The sequence below is a fragment of the Spodoptera frugiperda genome, chromosome 15 (genome assembly GCF_023101765.2).
Source record: "Spodoptera frugiperda isolate SF20-4 chromosome 15, AGI-APGP_CSIRO_Sfru_2.0, whole genome shotgun sequence".
Classification (NCBI taxonomy): domain Eukaryota; kingdom Metazoa; phylum Arthropoda; class Insecta; order Lepidoptera; family Noctuidae; genus Spodoptera; species Spodoptera frugiperda.
Window position 1 is genome coordinate 10,409,823 of NC_064226.1, and position 21,597 is coordinate 10,431,419.

At 37.3% G+C, this 21,597-nt stretch overlaps 1 protein-coding gene across 1 annotated transcript in view; it reads left to right on the top strand.

Annotated features, from left to right (window-relative positions):
* The window catches only part of LOC118270586 (dynein axonemal heavy chain 8-like), a 28,418-nt gene that overhangs the window by 5,715 nt on the left and 1,106 nt on the right, over nucleotides 1-21,597 (top strand). The window contains exons 15-87 of the mRNA XM_050698572.1: nucleotides 243-341; nucleotides 558-684; nucleotides 766-868; nucleotides 979-1,144; nucleotides 1,570-1,705; nucleotides 1,799-1,910; nucleotides 1,986-2,050; nucleotides 2,123-2,282; nucleotides 2,502-2,634; nucleotides 2,718-2,817; nucleotides 3,047-3,192; nucleotides 3,255-3,435; nucleotides 3,506-3,713; nucleotides 4,077-4,206; nucleotides 4,440-4,603; nucleotides 4,986-5,129; nucleotides 5,202-5,312; nucleotides 5,394-5,548; nucleotides 5,629-5,714; nucleotides 5,901-6,100; nucleotides 6,178-6,349; nucleotides 6,418-6,666; nucleotides 6,735-6,869; nucleotides 6,946-7,074; nucleotides 7,169-7,374; nucleotides 7,520-7,658; nucleotides 7,739-7,949; nucleotides 8,043-8,199; nucleotides 8,285-8,478; nucleotides 8,557-8,722; nucleotides 8,790-8,891; nucleotides 9,047-9,269; nucleotides 9,350-9,479; nucleotides 9,562-9,779; nucleotides 9,875-10,011; nucleotides 10,082-10,134; nucleotides 10,221-10,428; nucleotides 10,506-10,767; nucleotides 10,848-10,970; nucleotides 11,066-11,183; nucleotides 11,345-11,440; nucleotides 11,572-11,678; nucleotides 11,761-11,924; nucleotides 12,014-12,214; nucleotides 12,294-12,434; nucleotides 12,507-12,611; nucleotides 12,698-12,882; nucleotides 13,021-13,154; nucleotides 13,254-13,385; nucleotides 13,583-13,785; nucleotides 14,000-14,114; nucleotides 14,188-14,364; nucleotides 14,439-14,606; nucleotides 14,768-14,868; nucleotides 14,944-15,142; nucleotides 15,234-15,445; nucleotides 15,521-15,659; nucleotides 15,791-15,975; nucleotides 16,050-16,176; nucleotides 17,834-17,969; nucleotides 18,050-18,267; nucleotides 18,381-18,623; nucleotides 18,724-18,859; nucleotides 18,935-19,088; nucleotides 19,161-19,280; nucleotides 19,352-19,412; nucleotides 19,488-19,667; nucleotides 19,741-19,853; nucleotides 19,930-20,015; nucleotides 20,552-20,813; nucleotides 20,887-21,126; nucleotides 21,205-21,372; nucleotides 21,442-21,583. Of these exons, the coding sequence (XP_050554529.1) occupies nucleotides 243-341; nucleotides 558-684; nucleotides 766-868; nucleotides 979-1,144; nucleotides 1,570-1,705; nucleotides 1,799-1,910; nucleotides 1,986-2,050; nucleotides 2,123-2,282; nucleotides 2,502-2,634; nucleotides 2,718-2,817; nucleotides 3,047-3,192; nucleotides 3,255-3,435; nucleotides 3,506-3,713; nucleotides 4,077-4,206; nucleotides 4,440-4,603; nucleotides 4,986-5,129; nucleotides 5,202-5,312; nucleotides 5,394-5,548; nucleotides 5,629-5,714; nucleotides 5,901-6,100; nucleotides 6,178-6,349; nucleotides 6,418-6,666; nucleotides 6,735-6,869; nucleotides 6,946-7,074; nucleotides 7,169-7,374; nucleotides 7,520-7,658; nucleotides 7,739-7,949; nucleotides 8,043-8,199; nucleotides 8,285-8,478; nucleotides 8,557-8,722; nucleotides 8,790-8,891; nucleotides 9,047-9,269; nucleotides 9,350-9,479; nucleotides 9,562-9,779; nucleotides 9,875-10,011; nucleotides 10,082-10,134; nucleotides 10,221-10,428; nucleotides 10,506-10,767; nucleotides 10,848-10,970; nucleotides 11,066-11,183; nucleotides 11,345-11,440; nucleotides 11,572-11,678; nucleotides 11,761-11,924; nucleotides 12,014-12,214; nucleotides 12,294-12,434; nucleotides 12,507-12,611; nucleotides 12,698-12,882; nucleotides 13,021-13,154; nucleotides 13,254-13,385; nucleotides 13,583-13,785; nucleotides 14,000-14,114; nucleotides 14,188-14,364; nucleotides 14,439-14,606; nucleotides 14,768-14,868; nucleotides 14,944-15,142; nucleotides 15,234-15,445; nucleotides 15,521-15,659; nucleotides 15,791-15,975; nucleotides 16,050-16,176; nucleotides 17,834-17,969; nucleotides 18,050-18,267; nucleotides 18,381-18,623; nucleotides 18,724-18,859; nucleotides 18,935-19,088; nucleotides 19,161-19,280; nucleotides 19,352-19,412; nucleotides 19,488-19,667; nucleotides 19,741-19,853; nucleotides 19,930-20,015; nucleotides 20,552-20,813; nucleotides 20,887-21,126; nucleotides 21,205-21,372; nucleotides 21,442-21,583 (11,208 nt within the window). The remainder of the gene's footprint in view (nucleotides 1-242; nucleotides 342-557; nucleotides 685-765; nucleotides 869-978; nucleotides 1,145-1,569; nucleotides 1,706-1,798; nucleotides 1,911-1,985; nucleotides 2,051-2,122; nucleotides 2,283-2,501; nucleotides 2,635-2,717; nucleotides 2,818-3,046; nucleotides 3,193-3,254; nucleotides 3,436-3,505; nucleotides 3,714-4,076; nucleotides 4,207-4,439; nucleotides 4,604-4,985; nucleotides 5,130-5,201; nucleotides 5,313-5,393; nucleotides 5,549-5,628; nucleotides 5,715-5,900; nucleotides 6,101-6,177; nucleotides 6,350-6,417; nucleotides 6,667-6,734; nucleotides 6,870-6,945; nucleotides 7,075-7,168; nucleotides 7,375-7,519; nucleotides 7,659-7,738; nucleotides 7,950-8,042; nucleotides 8,200-8,284; nucleotides 8,479-8,556; nucleotides 8,723-8,789; nucleotides 8,892-9,046; nucleotides 9,270-9,349; nucleotides 9,480-9,561; nucleotides 9,780-9,874; nucleotides 10,012-10,081; nucleotides 10,135-10,220; nucleotides 10,429-10,505; nucleotides 10,768-10,847; nucleotides 10,971-11,065; nucleotides 11,184-11,344; nucleotides 11,441-11,571; nucleotides 11,679-11,760; nucleotides 11,925-12,013; nucleotides 12,215-12,293; nucleotides 12,435-12,506; nucleotides 12,612-12,697; nucleotides 12,883-13,020; nucleotides 13,155-13,253; nucleotides 13,386-13,582; nucleotides 13,786-13,999; nucleotides 14,115-14,187; nucleotides 14,365-14,438; nucleotides 14,607-14,767; nucleotides 14,869-14,943; nucleotides 15,143-15,233; nucleotides 15,446-15,520; nucleotides 15,660-15,790; nucleotides 15,976-16,049; nucleotides 16,177-17,833; nucleotides 17,970-18,049; nucleotides 18,268-18,380; nucleotides 18,624-18,723; nucleotides 18,860-18,934; nucleotides 19,089-19,160; nucleotides 19,281-19,351; nucleotides 19,413-19,487; nucleotides 19,668-19,740; nucleotides 19,854-19,929; nucleotides 20,016-20,551; nucleotides 20,814-20,886; nucleotides 21,127-21,204; nucleotides 21,373-21,441; nucleotides 21,584-21,597) is intronic.

Consider the following 21,597-nt stretch of genomic DNA (forward strand, 5'->3'; position numbering starts at 1 on the left):
ATTCTGTGGGATCAGCTTCATGTTTCTTGACAGAAGAGCTGTTATGTTGTAGGTTGCCTAGGAATGTTACGGACATGCGGCGAAATTAGCTCAAAGAGAATAATGCAGTTTTTGGCTTAACTACTGGGCCTATTTCGCTCATTTTTCGTATATTGTCAGCTAAGATGATAACAAATATGTGGTTTAAATTAAGTCATAAGAGCATACGGTATAACACAGCAATTTGATTACTATGTTTACAGAATACACAACGATGCGTAAAGTTGCACAACGTAATGGCCATAGTGTTCACAGAATATGAACTGATCTATCATTATGCTTGGAGGGAGAACGTGAATCAGGTAGGTGGATTGAAAGATATTATACTCGTAATTAATGAAAGTTCAAAAAGTTAAAGTGTTTGTACAATAACTATCGTAAGACGTACTAAAGAGGAAGAGTCCCACTGTGACTTGAAATTAGTAGAGCTGTTCTCAGTTGTTTACGTAAAACGTTTATTTTATATTAAAATAAATTATGTATACCTATGTATTATAAATTGTATTGGTCAATTACAGGTGCGATTAGGATTGATTGCTCCCATTTTAATGCGGCATCCTAAGACTAATATGTACATCGTCAACTTTAGTATGTATATTCCCGAGTGTATAAGAGAGGTTGAATACATGTGGCAGCTTGGACTTCGTAAGTTTAATTTAAGTCCCGATTATTATTTCTTCGTTGATACATTCCGTTTTCACGGTAATGTTTACTAATTTGGTACAGGAGTCCCCGATAGCGCGCAGATAGTCGCATTTTGCAAAAGCAAGATCCTAGGAAACTTTGAAAAAATGACGCATTTGGTAGAAAGAAACAATCAAATTAGAAGGTAATTACAATCCTCTATTTTTTTTCTAATACTTATTAGGGTCTCAGGGCATTATAGTGGTTTAATTAATACGTATATGTATACTACTAGTCTCCTTTTTGCTTACACAGGAGCATGCCAAAATTATATTTACCGCTACTACGAGCTCAGTTGATAAAGTTAGAGAAAGCATTCCAACCTGGTTTGTCGACGATAACGTGGACATCTCTGAAGATAGAAGACTATTGTGAGAGCATTGAGACAGTTCTAGACGAAGTTGATTTGTTTGTCAAGGAGGTTAGTTATTTTTTATGAGCATCTAATATATTAAATTCTCGTGTCACAGTTTTCGTTGCCATACTCCTCTGAAACGGCTTGACCGATTTTGATGAAATTTTTTGTGCTTATCCGGTATCTATGAGAATCGGCCAACATCTATTTTTCATCCCCCTAAATGTTAGTACAACCCTAAATTTTTTAATTTTCCGCGGACGAAGTCGCGGGCAGAATAGTATTTCTATAATTTTTAATGATTAAATTACGACTGCAATTGATAAAGTGATTTATTACGTTTATTTTTAAATGTAAATAATGTATTTCAACTCTTCTAATCAAATGACATGATGTAGTAAGATAAAAATAATGTACCTAATTTTCACTTCAGCTTGGCATTGCGCATGAGAAATTAAGGTTCAATAAAGGTTTTAATCGTACAATTACAGGTGGTAGACATAAAAGAAGCACGCATTGATGCTATTCTGCTATCAATAACCCAAACAATGCTCGTTTATTTGCCTGAAACTGCCGTCGATCCTAACACTCTGTATTTAGAGAATCTTTTAAGGCGCGATGACATCAGTAAGTACACTGCAAACATTTACATTATGTTGTATTTCTAGTATGTTATATTTTATTGTACAGTAATTAATATTGCTGTGATTGATTCAACAGCGACTGACATACAACTAAAATCATGGAATGCTGAAATTGCTGTCATCGAACTTATTCATAAGTTTTTGGACAGTGTACCTTGTAAGGAGATACAGAATCTAAAAGATGACTGGTAAATGTTATACAATTTTATTTTACGATAAAGTTAATATGTTTACAGAATAACAATGCTTTTTCTTTTATTAAGGTTGGATTTTGATAAAGTCTTAAAGCAAGTTACATCGGCAACAAGAGTGTTTCCTGATGATGCAGGTAACATTGACTGCATAATTTTCAACGCAGAATGAATGTGTGTTTATTTATTAAAATTTTATTATGTTACAGCATTCTTAGAGATAGAGAACATTGACGAATATGATGTAACCCATACTGTAAACGAATGTAACGAATTGTTCGCATACTTTGCTACCAAGTGTTTGGAAGCACTTATTAAATGCACGAGACACAGTCTGGATATGCTCAGACGGCGAGCTTCGGTTTCTAGGTTCGAAGAATTATTAGCTTTGTTTACTAGTTACTACTGATAGTAGTAGTAGTATTCGTAGTAGATATATTCTATTACAAAATTAATAGTTATGTAATATCTTATCTCATTATTTTGTAATCATTTGGTCAGTCCTATTACCCAGTATTTAAGACATTTCGAGGTATAATAATGTTAGTCAAAAATATTAAGTTACAACTACAACAGAATTTTTTACAGCTTTTTAACCATGACTACGGATCCAGTGGAAATAAATAAACTGAGACCTCTGATGTTGACTCATATGCAGCTGAAAATTCCAAGAATACTAATCGACCCTACCTTAGAACAAATACAATCCTCGTTTTCTCAGGTGAAATTAATCAAATATTTATTAGAAGTCCATAAAAGAAAATTAATAGTAAAGAACGTTGCATGTTTACATTTGGTTTTTAGGTAGTATTAAATTGCATAATGGACATTCACCGGAATGTGTTCATGTGGGGACAACAAGAACAGATAAAGAAGGAAGAACTAGCAGGGACATTGACGCAAGGTATGTCATGTTGCAACAATTGTTACCTCTATTACTCACATCTGTACTCTTAGTATAAGTTTGCTTTACATTTAAAGCAATCGAAACGAGAGCGTGTTCGGCGCTCTAATTGGTTGGTTTATTTGAGCCGGCCAATCAGAGCCCCGAACGCGCTCTCGTTTCGATTATTTTAAACGTGAAGCAAATGTATACTAAGAGTACTGGTCTTATAGCTAATTGTGATTGTCAGCGGGCAACTCCCGGTCTGTGTCCAACCTCGGCGGAGTGCGAAACTATTTCCGAATGGTATCGGAGCACAAAGACATCGTCAGGTCGGTGATGGCGTTGCAAGGAATGATGTATATGTACAAATTGGATATAGAAAAACGGCTAAAGGTACCTACAGTCCTAAATTCAACATAGCCTTAAATTGTATTATACTACGATTTTTTTTATAGGAATACGAAAAATTTTCGCATTTATGGGTTGAAGACCGGGTACAGCAACTTCAAGCGTTTGTTGACATGAATCCACTGAATGTGCAAATCAAGGATATGTTTTGTAAGTTCGATGAGCAGACTGAAGAAGTGGTGAATTTGCCTGAACGGCATGTTATTGGATCAATTCAAATTAATATGGGTGATTATAATTAGAAATACATAATGACATATAGTTGTTATCAGAACCAATATTATTATATTCGTTTTAGAACGTATAAAACTCGCATTACATTTGGAATCTATTGAGTGGAAGAGAATTTTGGGTAAATTATTAGGTAATGCGTACAAAGACCGAGTAGAGAAACTGATGCAATTTATCCACGATCGTATGAAAACTATGAACAAGAAGATTAAGGACTTAGATGACGTCAGAGTGGCTATGATGTGCCTTGAGCTAATAAGAGAAGAATTTATTAAGTAAGGATTGATTTATTATTTTCTAATCACAGAATTGTACAATGACTTGCTAATCTTTGACTACACGGTGACTGCACGGTTGGCGTGGTGGCCTGTGCAACTAGCTACCGTGCAACGTGTAGCAGGTTCGATTTCCGCACGTAGCACCTCTTTATGTGATCCACAAATTGTTGTTTCGGATCTGGGTATCATGTACATGTGAACTGGTATGTTTATAAATGCACCCACGATCCAGGAGAAAATACTAGTGTGGGGCAACGTTATAAACAACAGATACAAGTAGTTTGTAAACAAGAGGTCTCGGAAGATAAGCGAAGCTTTCATATGCAGAGTGAATATTAAAGTTAATCTTTATTATCACAGTATGGATATGGCATTAGATGTTATAGAAGAAAGTTACGCTATATTTGCGCAGTACCAGATCCAGATACCTAAAGAAGACGCTGATATGGTTTACGGTTTAAGGCATTCCTTTCTCAATATGTTGGCAACTGTGAGTACTTAGGACTTAAGTTTCATCAATTTTATGTTGGTTCCTTCTTCTATATTATAAGACCTTCCACAGAAATCTTTACACAGTTTCTTTATTCAATAGATAGATAGAATATCTTTTCTGTAATATATTAAATTATACCATCTTTCACTATTCATTAAGTACATTTACAATTAAATCCACTTGATAAAATTCCTTCTTTATGCGTCTATTCTCCTTCAATGTATTTGTAGGCACAACAAGTGCAACAGAAGATAGTGGACATGCAAAAGCCGCTTTTGACCGAGTTGACGGAAGGAGTGGCGAGTTTTGCAAATGATGTCCTCAAGTTTGACACTGACTATGATGCCATGGGACCGATGGTACCTGGACTGCCTGCTCGGGAAGCTAGCGACAGGTCAGTAAAACTATATGATTTTACAAAAGTGAATGTTTGGATTTGGGTAACATTAGTCATATTGTCACGCCGTCTCCGAAGGGGTAGACAGAGGTAAAGATTACGGTACATAATACCAGTGTACAACGTACGCCCACTTTTCATTACTTATGTTATAAGTTTATGAAGTGTTTAATGGATGCACGCCATGTAATAGGCGGGGTGAGCCTATTGCCACATTCTGAGCACAATTCTGGGCTACTCGATTACGTACTACTACTAAGAAATTTTCGAAAAACTGAAAAAGGTCCAGTAATACTTTGACAGACCTCAAGCAAAACCTCAGTAACTTGCGTTTTAACACAGTCCCTGATTATATTTTTTTATAATTAATATTTTAAAGGGTTATCCTATTCCAATCACGATTTGATGACTTATGGCGAAGATTTGAAATGTACTCTAGCGGTGAAAAGTTATTTGGTATGGAAGTGAAAGACTATCCGATATTACATGAAAAGAAAAAAGAATTTAATTTACTGAACAAGTTGTAAGTGCATTGTATTTTTTATTAAATAAAAATACTGATGGCTGGGTTTATAAAGGACTGTTTTCGTTTTAGGTACAGCTTATATTTAGCTGTAACTCATTCTATTGATGGTTATTATGAAACTCCATGGGTGGACATCGATATTGAACAAATTGTTGCTCAGTTGGCAGAATTTGATGTAAGGTAAGGTATCGTTACTTTACCAAAGGACGTTATAGTTGTATTGTTGAGAAGTTGTTTTCAAATAATATTATCTACCCCTAGATGTCGAAGATTACCAAGAGGTATGAAAGACTGGCCAGCGTATATAGTATTGAAGAATAAAATCGACGATTTTAACCAAACATGTCCACTGTTGGAGTTGATGGCAGACAAATCCATGAAGGAAAGACATTGGAAGAGATTGGAAAAACTACTCGGTAATTAAATAAATTTCTAATACTTTACTGTTCTGTAGATATATTGCTATGGCGTTGTGTAAGGTGTATTTGTATTTCAGACTGTGTGTTGGATGTGGAGTCTCCGTCATTTACTCTGGCAAACGTAATGGAGGCGCCTCTTTTGAAGAATAAAGAGGATGTTGAAGTAATTATTAATAAAATTATGCACTTATTTTTATTTTGCTAGTTTAAAATGAAGTGTAACTAGTGGAAGAATGAAGGAGTACAACTTTATTTACTTAACTAAATTACTTGAGTTTGATTATTAGAGTTGTTTAACTGTCATGGTTTAAATTGATAGTTTGTTGATTAATCTTATATATTTTCTTAGGATATTTGCATAAGTGCCGTAAAAGAAAAGGATATCGAGGCTAAACTGAAACAGATAAGTGTAGACTGGGCAGTTATTGATCTATCGTTTGCTAACTTTAAGAACAGAGGTGAACTATTGATTAAACCACAAGAGACGTTTGATAACATCACAATGCTTGAGGATTCGTTAATGATTCTCAATTCATTAGCTTCTAACAGGTATGTAACTAGTAAACTCTACTTTCTATTAGTCTGTACCTATCAAAACTACTAAATATTTAATACCACACACACAGATACAATCCGCCATTTAAGAAAGATATTTTAATGTGGATCAACAAACTCGTGAACACTAGTGAGATCTTAGAGAAGTGGCTGCAAGTTCAAAATTTGTGGATGTATTTAGAAGCTGTGTTCGTTGGAGGAGATATTGCGAAACAACTGCCAGCGGAAGCTAAACGATTCACAGTACGTTTTCAATAAATGTTAATTGTTATGAGTTAATGGTGTCAATTATTTATTAATTTATTTCGTAGAATATCGACAAGACCTATGTGAAAATAATGTACCGCGCGCGAGACATAGTGAACTGCGTGGAGACGTGCACCTCGGACGACACGCTGAAGCAGCTGCTGCCGCACCTGTACGAGCAGCTGGAGGCTTGCCAGAAGTCGCTCACGGGCTACCTGGAGACCAAGAGACTCATTTTCCCCAGATTCTTCTTCGTATCAGATCCAGTGCTGCTTGAAATTCTTGGACAGGCTTCGGATCCTGTTTCCATACAGGTAAACTTGGATTGTATAATTTACATCACCTAACTTGACATAATTCTGAAATAAGTAAAATGTTCTAGCCACATCTGCCAAGTATTTTCGATGCCATTTACACGGTCGACTTCGATGATAAAGAGAATATTATAAACATCAATTCGGATAACGGAGAATCTATTCCTCTTGAGAGGCCAGTGGCTTGTTTGGGAGGTGTAGAGGTAAAACTTTTGTTAAATTATTATATATTTCTATCATATATTACTTTGGTTTTTTCTATATTTACTTAATTTGCAGAATTGGTTAAATACTCTTTTAGACATGATGAAGGAAACTGTCAGAAATGTGATTGCTAACATTGCGCAAACGATGGCTGGAGACCCGGAATTCGAATTTTTAAGCGGATTTTGGAACTTCCCTGGCCAGGTGCAGAACCTTCATGATGCATTTTAATGTATTGAAATTTAACATGCGTTTAATAATACGTTGCTTTTAAAATCTTAAATTATTTACGTTTTAGGCTGGTTTGTTGGGAATGCAAATCCTGTGGACAAGTGACGCAGAGTACGCTTTAAAGAAATCTAGGGTAGATCGATTTGTTATGCGTTTCACTAACCAAAAATTCTTAGATCTTCTTAATGGACTTATTGATCAGACGGTGAAGGACCTGGCTCCTTTAGATAGAACACAAATTGAAACTATGATCACCATCCACGTACATCAGAGGTAAGTTACTATATTGGTATAATATAAAATTCTAAGGAAACCTAATAAAACAATTACTTGGTCTGTATTTACCTTTCTCTTAAAATAACTTCCTTAATTAGGAAATCGGTAGGGCTTTTACTGAATTTTTCGACTGTACCAACAGGGACATTTTTGATGACCTTGTACGAATGAGAATAAAATCGCCGGTCGACTTTGAATGGCAGAAGCAGGCACGGTTTTACTATCACGAGGAATCCGACGATGTCATTGTTTCAATTACTGATGTCAATTTCTTGTATCAGGCAAGTGCTCGCAATTTTAGTTCTACATGTAGTTTAGTGTAACATAGAAATACTGTGCTTAGTTATTTACTTCCTTGCAGAATGAGTATCTGGGCATAACTGAGAGACTTGTGATTACACCGCTGACAGATCGGTGTTACATCACGCTCTCACAGGCCATAGGTATGAGCATGGGAGGAGCACCCGCTGGGCCCGCTGGCACCGGTAAGACCGAAACCACCAAAGACATGGGCCGCACCCTGGGCAAGCTTGTCATCGTCTTCAACTGTTCCGATCAGATGGACTTTCGAGGTGATTTATTAATATTTCCTGCCAAAAAATAATTTGATAGGCATTATATCTATTCTGTAAAATATCTTTATTTCGATTGACGTTGGTGTTCAGGTTTGGGCCGTATTTACAAAGGCCTGGCTCAATCAGGCACATGGGGCTGCTTCGACGAGTTCAATCGTATCGAGTTGCCTGTGTTGTCCGTGGCTGCGCAGCAGATATATATTTGTCTAACAGCGAGGAGAGAAAAACAAGACTTCTTCATTTTCAGGTATAAAGTCTACATTTATTTACAACATCTTATAATTAATTCTAGTACACCAGCAGATCCTTTATTCTGATTCTGATTATCTTAGTGATGGTGACACAGTGAGTTTGAATCCCGAGTTCGCTTTCATCATTACCATGAATCCGGGTTACGCTGGACGTCAAGAGCTGCCGGAAAACTTGAAGATTCAGTTTCGCTCAGTTGCAATGATGGTTCCAGATAGACAAATTATTATCAGAGTCAAGTTAGCCAGCTGTGGTTTTAAGGAAAACATTGTCTTAGGTATACTTTTATTTCTAATTGTATTTCATAATAATGACATGTAAGTAATTGGCGTTAACTTTATCAATAACATTGCAGCTCGTAAGTTCTTTACATTGTACAAATTGTGCGAGGAGCAGTTGTCGAAGCAGGTGCACTACGACTTCGGGTTGCGGAACATTCTATCCGTGTTGCGAACTATGGGCGCGCAGAAACGAGCGAATCCTGATAGCACAGAAGAGAACATCATGATGAGAGTGTTGAAGTAAGTGACTATTGCTTTCTATTTAGTATATATTTTAACGATATTTGACGCAAACAATTATTTTCAGGGAAATGAACGTGTCTAAATTAGTTGACGAAGATGAACCTTTATTTATATCATTGATCGAAGATTTGTTCCCTGGTATGAAATTCACCCAAACAGTACAAAGGTGTGTTAATCCCACTCTCTATAAAACTTTCCGGAATAGAACTTTAACTCAATTATTTTGTGATCCAATAAACTTTGAAGAAATACAGATTAGAAATGGTAATTACTTTGATGTTAATTTTAACGAAATACCATAATTCAGGTCTTTTTCTTAAGGGTCATCCAAAATGCTATAAGTGTGGTAACTCAAGGCAACGGACTTGTAAATCATCCGGACTGGAACTTGAAAATAATTCAGTTGTATGAAACGTCGCTAGTGCGACACGGCCTGATGACGATGGGCCCGACCGGCTCGGGCAAGACTACTTGCATACACACACTTATGGCGGCTCTTACTGAAGTTGGCAAACCGCACAGGGAAATGAGAATGAATCCAAAGGTATTTTGAGAGATGCTTATAATCAAAGTTTATTTATTTTCGAAAATATAATGACTTATTAAATATTTGGTAAACTTTAGGCAATCACAGCACCTCAAATGTTTGGACGTTTAGACGTGGCCACAAATGACTGGACTGATGGGATATTCTCTATCCTGTGGCGAAGAGCTCTGAAGGTGAAGAAAACTGACACAACGTGGATTGTATTAGGTAACTTCTTGTCAATTCATAAAGTTAAAGAAATACAAGTAACTGCAGGACTATTTGTTTGTAAAGTATATTACTCTATCAGATGGTCCGGTGGACGCCGTGTGGATTGAGAATTTGAATTCCGTGCTTGATGACAACAAGACTCTGACTTTAGCCAACGGGGACCGCATTACTATGGCCCAGAACAGCAAGCTGGTGTTTGAACCAGACAACGTGGACAACGCATCGCCTGCTACCGTCAGTCGGATGGGCATGGTGTTCTTGTCTTCTTCGGTGCTTAAATGGAAACCTATTGTAGAGGTGCTGTTTTTTAATATTACTATGTCTAAACTTCACTATACTTGATTGTTTAATTCTTTTCAAATTGTCTAAATACATTGGTTATTTATTAACAGTGCTGGCTGAAGACACTGGAACCACGACAAGCTGATGTTCTACGTAAAGCCTTTTATAAAATATATGATGAAGTTCATGATTTCGTACAAACTAAACTTACTGTAAAAATGAAACTTCTGGAAGCCATTTACATCAGGTATTACGTTTACCATTTCTTTACTTAGTTTAGCTGCAATTATGGCTAATTATAATCTTATATATTTTAGACAATGCATTGACGTTCTGTCTGGATTGTTGCTCGTTGAAATACCCGGTGGCAGTAAGTATTATATACATTTTTATTACTTTGGTTATAAATCAAATTAATGCCGTTGATTATAATTGTGAGGCATTACCAATTTGCAGAGAGTCACACGGATCGCCATCTTGAACGCTTGTTCCTATTCGCGATGATGTGGTCACTGGGTGCTGTACTGGAACTGGATATGCGAACACGTATGGCAGAATTCATGACTAAGCTGCCCGTGAAAATGGATTGGCCTGGCGCTAAATCCAAAGAATGGATCATGCCTTTCGACTACATGGTTAATGCTAGCGGTGGTTGGGAGCATTGGTTAGAACCTCATAATCAGAAATTAGTACTTAATAATTTGTAGCTTTAGAAAATAAGGTGTTTTTCATTTTTGCCAGGTCTGAGAGTGTGGAGAACTATATTTATCCACCTGATAGTATACCGGAATACGCTTCAATCTTGGTACCGAACGTAGACAATGTGTGCATTACGTTTTTAATTGATACTATTGCCACTCAGAACAAAGCAGTGTTATTGATTGGCGAAGAAGGCACCGCCAAAACGGTTATGTTGAAGGGTTACATGTCTAAATATGATAACGAGGTGAAATTATTTAAGGTGGTAAACTTTTCGTACGCTACTACACCAAATATGTATCAAGTAAGTTTATAAAATGTCTATATGTCAGTAGATTTTAATTTGATGTATACTTTTATATACAGTCGTTTTCTTATTTTTAGAGAATAATTGAATCGTACGTGGAGAAGAGAGTGGGTATGACATACGGGCCCCCGGGTGGTCGAGCTATGACGGTGTTCATAGACGACATAAACATGCCTGTCGTTAATGAGTGGGGTGATCAGGTACATTTACCATTTTATTTGTAAATTATAATTGGAAGTGGAAGTTGTGTATTAGATATAATTAACCTATATATATATTTTTATGATAATTCTAGGTGACAAATGAAATCGTTCGACAAATGATGGAATGTGGTGGATTTTACTCACTAGACAAACCTGGAGATTTCACAGTCATTGCTGATATCCAGATATTTGGTGCTATGATGCAACCTGGTTGGTATAAATGTCTATTACAGTAGTAATAGTTGTTAATATAGAATGTAGGCAATGATATAACAAAACTCTTAATTTTTTATGTTCCTGTAAAAAATAATATGGCATATTATTCTACGTTATTCTAAATCTAAAATCTGCATATTTTTTTATTGTTACAGGTGGAGGGCGAAATGACATTCCCCCGCGACTTAAGAGACAGTTCAATATATTCAATTGCACGCTACCAAGTAATGTTTCCATGGACAAGATTTTCGGTATCTACCTTTTGAACCATGTTTTAAATGCTACTTATGTGTAAAATATGTATACTTATTTATACTGGATCGTTTTATGGTATATTTATGAAGTGTCTCTTTAATAAATTGATGTCTTACTCACATTTCAGAAACAATAAGTTCTGGATATTTCTGCAAATCACGTTTTGACAAATTAATTGTGGCATTCATGCCGAAACTAGTGCCGGTTACTCGAATTATTTGGCAACAAACTAAAGTAGGCATTTATTTTCTATCTATACTAATAAACTCTTTACTAAAAATAGTAGCATGACCTAATTTCCATTTCCACGATATAGGTAAAAATGTTGCCAACTCCTGCGAAATTCCACTACGTATTCAATTTGAGAGATTTGTCTCGTATCTGGGAAGGAATACTAACTATAAAGAGAGAAGAGCTTCAAACAATTAATATGGCTCTGAAACTATGGTTCCATGAATGTTTGAGGGTTATTTCTGACAGGTCTGTATTACTGTCTACGTAGTATTAAAATAAATTATTATGAGAAATAGTAAAGATATTATAGAAGAACTTTATTCTGGCTTTCTCAGATTCACTACGTTTAAAGATAAACAGTGGTTTGTATCAAATTTTTGGACAACAGCAACTCAAGAGCTAAGCGACTATGTCAGTGAGTTCCCTAGTGAAGAAACATATTTTGTTAACTTCCTACGTGAACCTATAGACCCGACCGGCGACGAGGATGAAGACGTCAGTCTTGACGCACCGAAAATTTATGAGGAACTACCTTCGTACGTCGATTACGAAACTTATATTTTCTCGGAATATGTTTGTCTTTGTGACGATACTTATTTAATCATATATTTACAGTTGGGAATTCGTTCTCAACAAGCTCGTTGGCTTCCAAGACCTGTTCAACGAACAGATCAGAGGAGCACACCTGGACTTGGTGTTCTTCCACGATGCGATGGTTCATCTCTTCATCATATCGCGCATCATTAACACTCCACGGTTGGTTAAGTTTGATGTAAGTAGGTGTTTACAATTTCATTGTTCATAATGTGAGTTATTTTATGCTTATAGAGGTAATGCGATGCTTGTGGGTGTCGGTGGTTCCGGAAAACAAAGTTTGACAAAACTGGCATCGTTTATAGCCAACTACGCGTTCTACCAGATTACTTTGTCGAGGTAACAATTTTATGTATTAGTGTAATGATTTGAATACTTAAAAAAAACGTATTAAACTTCTGAGTTTTGTTAATAAATTGATACAGATCGTACAATGTAAACAACTTCATGGACGATATAAAAGTGTTGTACCGCGTCGCCGGCCTGCAGGGGCGCGGCATCTCCTTCATATTTACCGACAACGACATCAAAGATGAGCAATTCTTGGAGTTCCTCAATAACATCCTGAGTTCGGGAGAAATTGCGAATCTCTTCCCTAAGGAAGAAATGGGTGAGTCTCTATATAATATTTCGTATCCAATCTATAATTGCACTATTGATTTGTGTTAAACTATTACCTGTGGTGATTTAATTCGTAGTCCTTTACTGTTCCATTACCTACATTCATAATAATCTGATCGGTTTCTAGATGAGATATTGAACGAGTTGCAACCGATAATGAAGAAATTGGATCCTCGAAGAATTCCAGTTCCAGATGTGCTGTACGAGTACTTCATCATGCGGTCTAGAGCGAATTTACATGTCGTCCTATGTTTTTCTCCGGTAAGTCTAAATCTAAATGTTAAGTGGAAGAAGATTTTGATAAAGAATTAAGATCCACCACATAGGCTTCAGGTAATTACCTATTAAGTTGTGTTTCAGGTTGGTGAAAAGTTTAGAAGCAGAGCTTTGAAATTCCCTGGCCTGAAATCAGGGTCTACAATGGACTGGTTCCAGAAATGGCCTAAAGAAGCTTTAATAGAAGTTGCTCATCACTTTTTGTGGGAGTTTGAGGTTTGTGAGACGTTACTTATTAACTGCCTGAAAGTACCATTGGCCATGCGACCAAAAATCAAAGCATAGCCATCCATTCAGGCGCTGCTAGACTAATCAATGAATGCCATATAGAAAAGTTTGTGACAGTACAGACTATATGAGAAAACGATAATTTGCTATCATGTCCTAGAAGAAAGAAAGTTTTCGATTTTCAGGTGGTTTGTTCTGAGGCTACAAAACATGAGTTGATAGAAATAATGGGCGTGGTCCAGGATAACGTTGCTGATACTTGCGCTATTTACCACGAACGATTTAGGAGACAAGCGCACGTTACTCCCAAATCTTACCTATCTTTTTTGGAAGGCTACAAATCTTTGTATAAGTCTAAACACATATACATCGCAGAAATGGCGAAAAAGTAAGTTCTTATCTACCACTAAGACATGCGGTACAATCTCTATAAAGTTAATAATTTACATTCAAATGAAAGTGTTGCTGTTTATGTAGATGATTATTTTTTCAATATGTTTTCACATAATATTTGCTTGGTAGTATTTTAATCGATATTAATTTTATTTGTATTTAGCCAATTCAATTCAATACAATAAATTAACTTTGAATTTAATTGTTAGAATGACAACTGGACTTTCCAAATTAGTGGAGGCAGCAGCCAGTGTCGATATTTTGAAGAAAGAGTTGGAAGTAAAAGAAATTGAAATTAATGAAGCTACAGAGAGAGCAGAAGAGGTTGGTGTCAAGTGTCAATACCTTCTGTTGTGCTGTTGTAAAGTAGCACGTAGTCTAAGTGCGAGTGTTGCAGGTGCTGGCGGCCGTCGCAGACACTCAGGCAGCCGCTGAGGTTGTCAAGGCTGAGGTGCTGGAGGTGAAGGATCGCGCCGTCAAGCTCGTCACGGTGATCGCAGCAGAAACCGCCGTCGCTGAAGAAAAGCTGGCGGATGCAAAGCCAGCGCTTGACGCTGCTGAGGCTGCACTACTGGTAGTTTGCAGCCCAATCATACCTTATAGTTATTTCCTCTGAAAACAGCAGTCTTACATGACGTCTCATTGCAGACCATCAATTCTGCTGACATCGCAACTGTTAGGAAGCTGGGCAAGCCTCCTCATCTCATCACCCTTATTATGGATGCAGTTATTATCTTGTTTAGAAAGCGTATTGATCCTATAAAACCAGATCCTGAGAAACAGTTTTTAACATCTTCGTGGAGTGAATCTTTAAAGGTAATTGATTAATGATAAGATCAAATCATTTGTAAAATAAGCGACTGTTGTCAATTGAAATTTTTGCTGCTTAATATAATATTTTGCTACACATTCAAAAACATTACAGTATGTAAGTACCTATACATTTTCCCCATGTGACAAAAACCGTATTGATACAGGTAATGGCTGATGTAAGGTTCCTAAACAATTTGAAGAATTATCCGAAAGATGAAATAAATGCTGAAATGATTGATCTGTTACAACCTTATTTTAAGTACAGGTAAGTTGTTAGATATACGACTTTCGATTACAAAATGAGATTAATTTGCTAATAAACACTATTGTTCCAATTTAGTCAATATACTTTTGATGCTGCAAAGATAGCTTGTGGTAACGTAGCTGGTCTAATATCGTGGACAATCGCTATGGCGCAATTTTATGCTGTTAATAAGGACGTATTGCCACTAAAAGCCAACTTAGCCATAATGCAAGGCAAATATCAGGCAGCTAAAAAAGAACTGGAAGAGGCAGAAGCTGAACTAGAGGAAAAAGAGGTACGTGCGACTGCTTAAACTAAAAACAATTAGTAAACACAGATGTTGCTGTATGATGTCTGCATCGTAATGCTTGGTTGCTGATTCGCAGAGTGAGTTGGCGGAGGTACAGCGTCAGTTCGACGAGGCTATGGCACTGAAGCAGGTGGTACTGGATGAAGCCGCTCTATGCCAACAGAAGATGGATGCTGCTTCTGCCCTTATTAACGGTCTTAGCGGAGAACGCATCCGATGGACAGAACAATCTGCGCTCTTTAAGTCTGAAATTGAGCGTTTGGTCGGTGATATCCTACTACTCATCGGGTAGGTAAAAGTAACAGTCGGGGTTGGACTTAGTTCGTTTCGAGTTAATAAATTGTAATGAGCAATTTTTTCCAGATTCTTGTCATATTCCGGACCCTTCAATCAAGAATTTCGTAATTTGCTGATAAGCAATTGGCTTGGTGATTTGATCAATAGAAAAATACCTGTGACCATGAATTTAAATATAACAAGTGAACTTACAGATAATGCTACAGTAAGTGTTATTTAATTTTCCACTATTAATTAATTCGATTGAACTGTTTGTAGCATCAGTCTTAGAAGTATTTACCTTCTTCAAATTATCTTATTAGAAACTTAATGAATTCAAAAGTTTGATCTGTTTAGATTGGTGAATGGAACTTATGCGGATTACCAACAGACGAACTGTCGATACAGAACGGTATTATTGTAACAAAAGCTGCTCGTTTTCCATTACTAATTGATCCGCAAACACAAGGAAAGAATTGGATTAAAAACATGGAGAAATTTAACCAATTAATTGTCACTACTTTAAACCACAAATATTTCAGGTGAGATGCACAACATAATAGTGTTTACTACGTTAATGCTGACTGATCCTGTATAAATGTTGTTCCCATTCCAGAAATCATGTAGAAGACTGCGTATCTTTGGGTCTACCAATGTTGATAGAAGATGTTGCTGAAGAGTTAGATCCAGTTCTGGATAATATACTTGAAAGAAATTATATCAAGATAGGATCATCTTATAAGGTACTAGCAGTGAAACCGAATATAGGTCGCGCCGTAAATCACGACGGAACCACCCTCGGGAACATGGCGACTCCGAGGAAAGCTCTCATCAGTACCGCCACGAGGTCGTGACCGCCGTCGTTCTACATCTCGATCTCGACATACACCCTTACGTGCAAGGATCACTCATTTGCTCAAATAGGAAAATGACTAATAATATAAGATTGTAGGCGTCCCAACCATCTTATACCATTGCCTTATACATTACTAAAGCGACTAACGCTATATAGGTGCCAATCACCGCCGTTGGGCGATCCACGCTTCGCAGTGAGGCATCCACATGCGACTAACACTGTTGATAGGGAACACATACCATTGTTGGGCGACTAACGCCATTGGGACAATGCCGGTGCGGGACGATGCCGGTGCGGGACGATGCCGGTGCGGGACGATGCCGATGCGGGACGATGCCGGTACGGGACAAAGCTTGTGCGGGCAAATACCTGTGGGAGACAAAGTTTGTGCGGGACAATACCTGTGTGGGTACAATGCCTGTGCGGGGCAAAGCTTGTGCGGGACAAAGCCTGTGCGGAACTATGCCTTTGCGGGACTATGCCTTTATGGGACAATGCTTGTGCGGGACAATACTTGTGCGGGACAAAGCTTGTGCGGGACAAAGCCTGTGCGGGACAAAGCCTATGCGGGACTAACCCGGTGGGATTAACCCGTATGTTGGGCGACTAACGCCATAGGTGGGGAACTTATCCCATTGTAGGGCGACTAACACCCATCTACCTCTGAAACCAAAAACAGAATAAGTCTATCGAGCTCGGTCGTACCTGACCAAAACTTATCGATATCTCTTAGATAGATATCGATAAGTTTATTCGAAGTCAGAAAACAGCATAGTAAGTGTGTATGTCGAGATCGAGATGTAGAACGACGGCGGTCACGACCTCGTGGCGGTACTGATGAGAGCTTTCCTCGGAGTCGCCATGTTCCCGACGGTGGTTCCGTCGTAATTTACGGCGCGGACCTACATACGGTTTCACTGCTGTGGACTCGTCTCGCGACACGCCTTGAGATCGGCCTCGTGAACGACGACGTTCATGGCTTCTTGCCATGATCAGCACAAAGATTCGATATTAAATCACGCACACACGTAATCTATTCTGTTTTATGAGCTATTTCTGTCCGACTTGCTAGACAAAAATTGTGATTGCTCGGTTAATATACATGTTATATATGGGCTATAGCACTCAAGAATAATGTAGCTTTCTACCAGTGAAAAAATTTTTAGGATTAGATCATTAGTTCCAGAGATTACCCATTACATACAAACTTGCAAACTTTACCTCTTTATAATATTAGTATAGATATGCAAATACTAATTTTACATGCTTATTTATCAGGAAGACATTCTCTTTTATTTAATTTATCGTCGATCGTACAGAAAAGGGTTCTTTGGTATCACTAAATTGATTTAATTATTTTGGCTGTACTTTTTTTTTAATCTCTGCTCTCATTTCACAGTTCTTTACCAAATGAACTATCCTGTTGTATCTACTTGTAAGTGTATCTAGTTGTATCTACTTGTAAGTGTATCTAGGCTTTTGTAGAGTGGGGCACTAACTGGCCACCTTAATAAGTATGTTTATAATTGTAATCTGTGTGTTAGGTCAAATTCGGTGACAAAGAAATAGATGTGATGCTAAGTCATAAGATATATATTACAACAAAGCTACCAAATCCTGCGTATACACCCGAAGTTTCAGCACGGACGTCAATCATAGATTTTACTGTAACCATACAAGGTGCGAAAAAAACATTTTGGTTTGTTTACAGAATTTGATTGTGAATGTATTTTTTGTTATTAATAATAGTGAAATTGTAGGTCTAGAAGATCAGCTATTAGGTCGTGTGATCTTAACAGAAAAGGCAGAATTGGAAGCAGAACGAACTCAACTTATAATGGACGTGACGGCCAACCGACGTAAGATGCAGGAACTGGAGAGTAACTTACTGCAAAAGTTGACCACAATCGAGGGCTCACTTGTTGAAGATGTATCACTTATCCAAGTACTGAATGTCACCAAAGCAACTGCTACAGAGGTACAGGGACAAATAGTCATATTTTTGTATCTACGTAAACATCACTTTTTGTTATTATATTGTTATTTTGATGGTTGGTGTTGATTGTGAATATTGTACGTTTTATACACCAGGTAAAAGAAAAATTGGATATTGCCAAAGAGACAGAGATGAAGATAAACGCGGCTCGCGAGGAGTACCGGCCGGTGGCCACACGTGGCTCTGTCCTGTATTTCCTCATTTGCAACATGTCTCTCGTGTGCAACATGTACCAGACCTCACTGGCGCAGTTTCTGGAGCTGTTCGATCTATCCATGGAGCGTTCGCCACAGAGCCCCATTACGATACGCAGAATCGGTTTTATAATTGACTATTTGGTAAGAAGTTTATAACAATACTCCCTAAAACAGATGATAGGCAGTGAATTATTATTATGTATTTTAAATTCTTTGATATGAAATATTTTTTACCAAACAGACATACAACGTGTTTAAATTCATCTCCCGAGGTTTCTACGAGAAGCATAAATATTTATTTACTGTACTATTGACATTGAAGATAGACTTGCAGAGGGAATATATTATATTTGAAGAGTTTCAAACTTTCATTAAAGGTAAACACGATAAACTGCAGTAAATAAAAAAATATTAAGTGTCAAGTACACTAATATATTTTATTTATTACTCAGGTGGCGCTGCGTTAGATCTTAATACTTGTCCCCCTAAACCATATAAATGGATAACCGACATGTCATGGCTGAATTTAGTTCAGCTATCCAATCTGCGTCAGTTTACAGAGATACTCAGCCAAGTTTGTAATAATGAGAGAGGATGGAAGGCTTGGTGAGTGGTGTAACGGTTTATGTTAATGTAGTTTACTGTCTTATTTATATTACGGTATATATTTTTTTGAAGGTTTGATAAGGAAGCGCCAGAAGACGAGCCTTTGCCTGATGGCTATAATACTCTAGACGTGTTCAGAAAGTTGCTGGTGGTGCGCGCCTGGTGTCCTGACAGGACACTCGCACAAAGTTTGTAAGTGGCTTGTGAAATTAATTTTATTTTACATTTTCTATTTGGGTATTTATACTGTGTAAATATTTCAGGAAGTATGTTGTGAGCTCTATGGGAGCCCGGTACTCTGAAGCAGTCATAGTCAATTATGAGGTTCGTTGATGATGCAAATAAGAAATACGTTCAAAACTTTGAATTTATTTTAATAGAAACAAATCTTACTTTTAGAATATGGTATTAGAATCTCGTCCACTGGTTCCCCTGATTGGATTTTTGGCCATGGGCTCGGATCCAACACCTTCTATTGAGATAACTGCTAAGCGCATGGAGAATATTTGTGCATCCATATCAATGGGCCAAGGTCAAGAGATTCATGCAAGAAAACTAATAGACCGTGGAATGAAAGAGGTGATCATTGAGCTCTCGTGTAATATGTACATTATATAAATAATATTAACAATAAACTTACAATTTTTTAAAGGGTTTGTGGGTATTGCTGCAAAACTGTCACTTAGGGTTAGATTATATGACAGAAATCATGGAACAATTTAGTGAACTCGAGAAAAACCCTGAAAAGGTTCATGAAACTTTTAGGTAATTTGCTTATGTCATAATAATATTTATTAATTTAAAAAAAAAAGTCGTTAATATCTTACCTCCATCATCCCAGACTTTGGATAACCACGGAGGTGCACCCAATGTTTCCTATTACTCTTCTGCAAATGTCCATTAAATATACGTGTGAACCACCTTCAGGTAAGTTCAACATCATAAGAAGGCTTTTGAGCTATTGCCAAGTCTAAAAGGTAATACAGTAGAAGCTCCTTATTCGCGGGGTATGCGTTCCGTAAATATGCCGCGAATACAGAAACCGTGAATATGGAATGGTAATTTGTATGGGGTTATAGGGGATACGTTCCTAGATGACGGAATTAAGAAGCAAATAGTAGATAAAAAAATGTTTAATTGAACTTTCTGATCATACAGATTGCCTGATGATAATATTATTATCATCAGGTTTAGGTCACACTAGGTTTAGGCAGAAGTCACAATCTAGACGTAGCTGTAATAAGGTCTATTTTATGTTTTTATTCTTCTACTGACGCGTTGACAAAGGATAGCGAATGTATTTTTTTAGGTTACGCACCAATATTTCGATTCAATCCGCGAATAAAGAAATTTTAGACCGCGAATATGGGAATTGGGTCGCAATTTTTCAATCCGCGAATAGTGAAACCGCGAATGAAGGAAGCGCGAATAAGGAGCTTCTACTGTACTTAAAAATGTTGTAGGTATAAAAGCAGGTCTCATGAGGACCTATGATGCGATGAGTCAGGACTTCCTTGACTACAGCGACAGTCCCTTCTATTTGCCTTTGATCTACACCATCTCATTCTTACACACGGTGGTGCAAGAGAGACGGAAGTTCGGTCCTCTCGGGTGGAATATTCCCTACGAGTTTAATTCTGCTGACTGGTTGTCCTCTTGTATGTTTGTGCAAAACCATTTGGATTCACTAGAGCAGGGGCAACCTGTTAGCTGGACAACTGTGCGGTAAGTGGCGCTATCATATCTGCGTCTCGCAATAAATATTGATTTGTATTCACATAAAGACGATATGTTTCAGTTATATGGTATCAGCGGTCCAATACGGCGGGAGAGTGACTGATGACTACGATACGCGACTACTGGTAACCTTCTGTAAGGTTTTGTTCTCAGATCAACTTTTTAACGATGACTTTCAATTCTACAAAGGATATGGCATGCTTAAATTTAAAAATATATCCGAGTACCTTGAGGTTCTTGAGACAATGAAAACTGTGGATCCCCCTCAAGTGTACGGCCTGCACACCAACGCAGACATCACGTTAGTTTAAGTTTGACGTATTTTTTTATTTGATCCTTTATTTTACAACTATAATTACTACATAGTTTTTACTTATAGGTACCAGCGTAACACTACTCTGGAACTTGTAGATACAATATTATCCATACAACCGAAGGAAGCAAGTGGAGAAGCTGGAGAAACACGCGAGGCCTCGGTATACAGACAGGCTAAAGAAATGCTAGACAAAATCCCACCTAACTTTGATCCACATGAAGTAATAATCAGGTAAATTATTTAGTTCGTATTTAGAAAAATGTAATATTATGCCAGATAAGTAATCAATTTTCTTTGTAGGTTAAGAATGTATGGGATACTTAATTCAATGGTGATATTTTTGAGGCAAGAAATTGATAGGATGCAGAAAGTTATCAACCTAGTAAGAACGACACTAAAGGACCTGTTGCTCGCTATTGATGGAACTATAATAATGAATGAGGTAACAATGGTTTT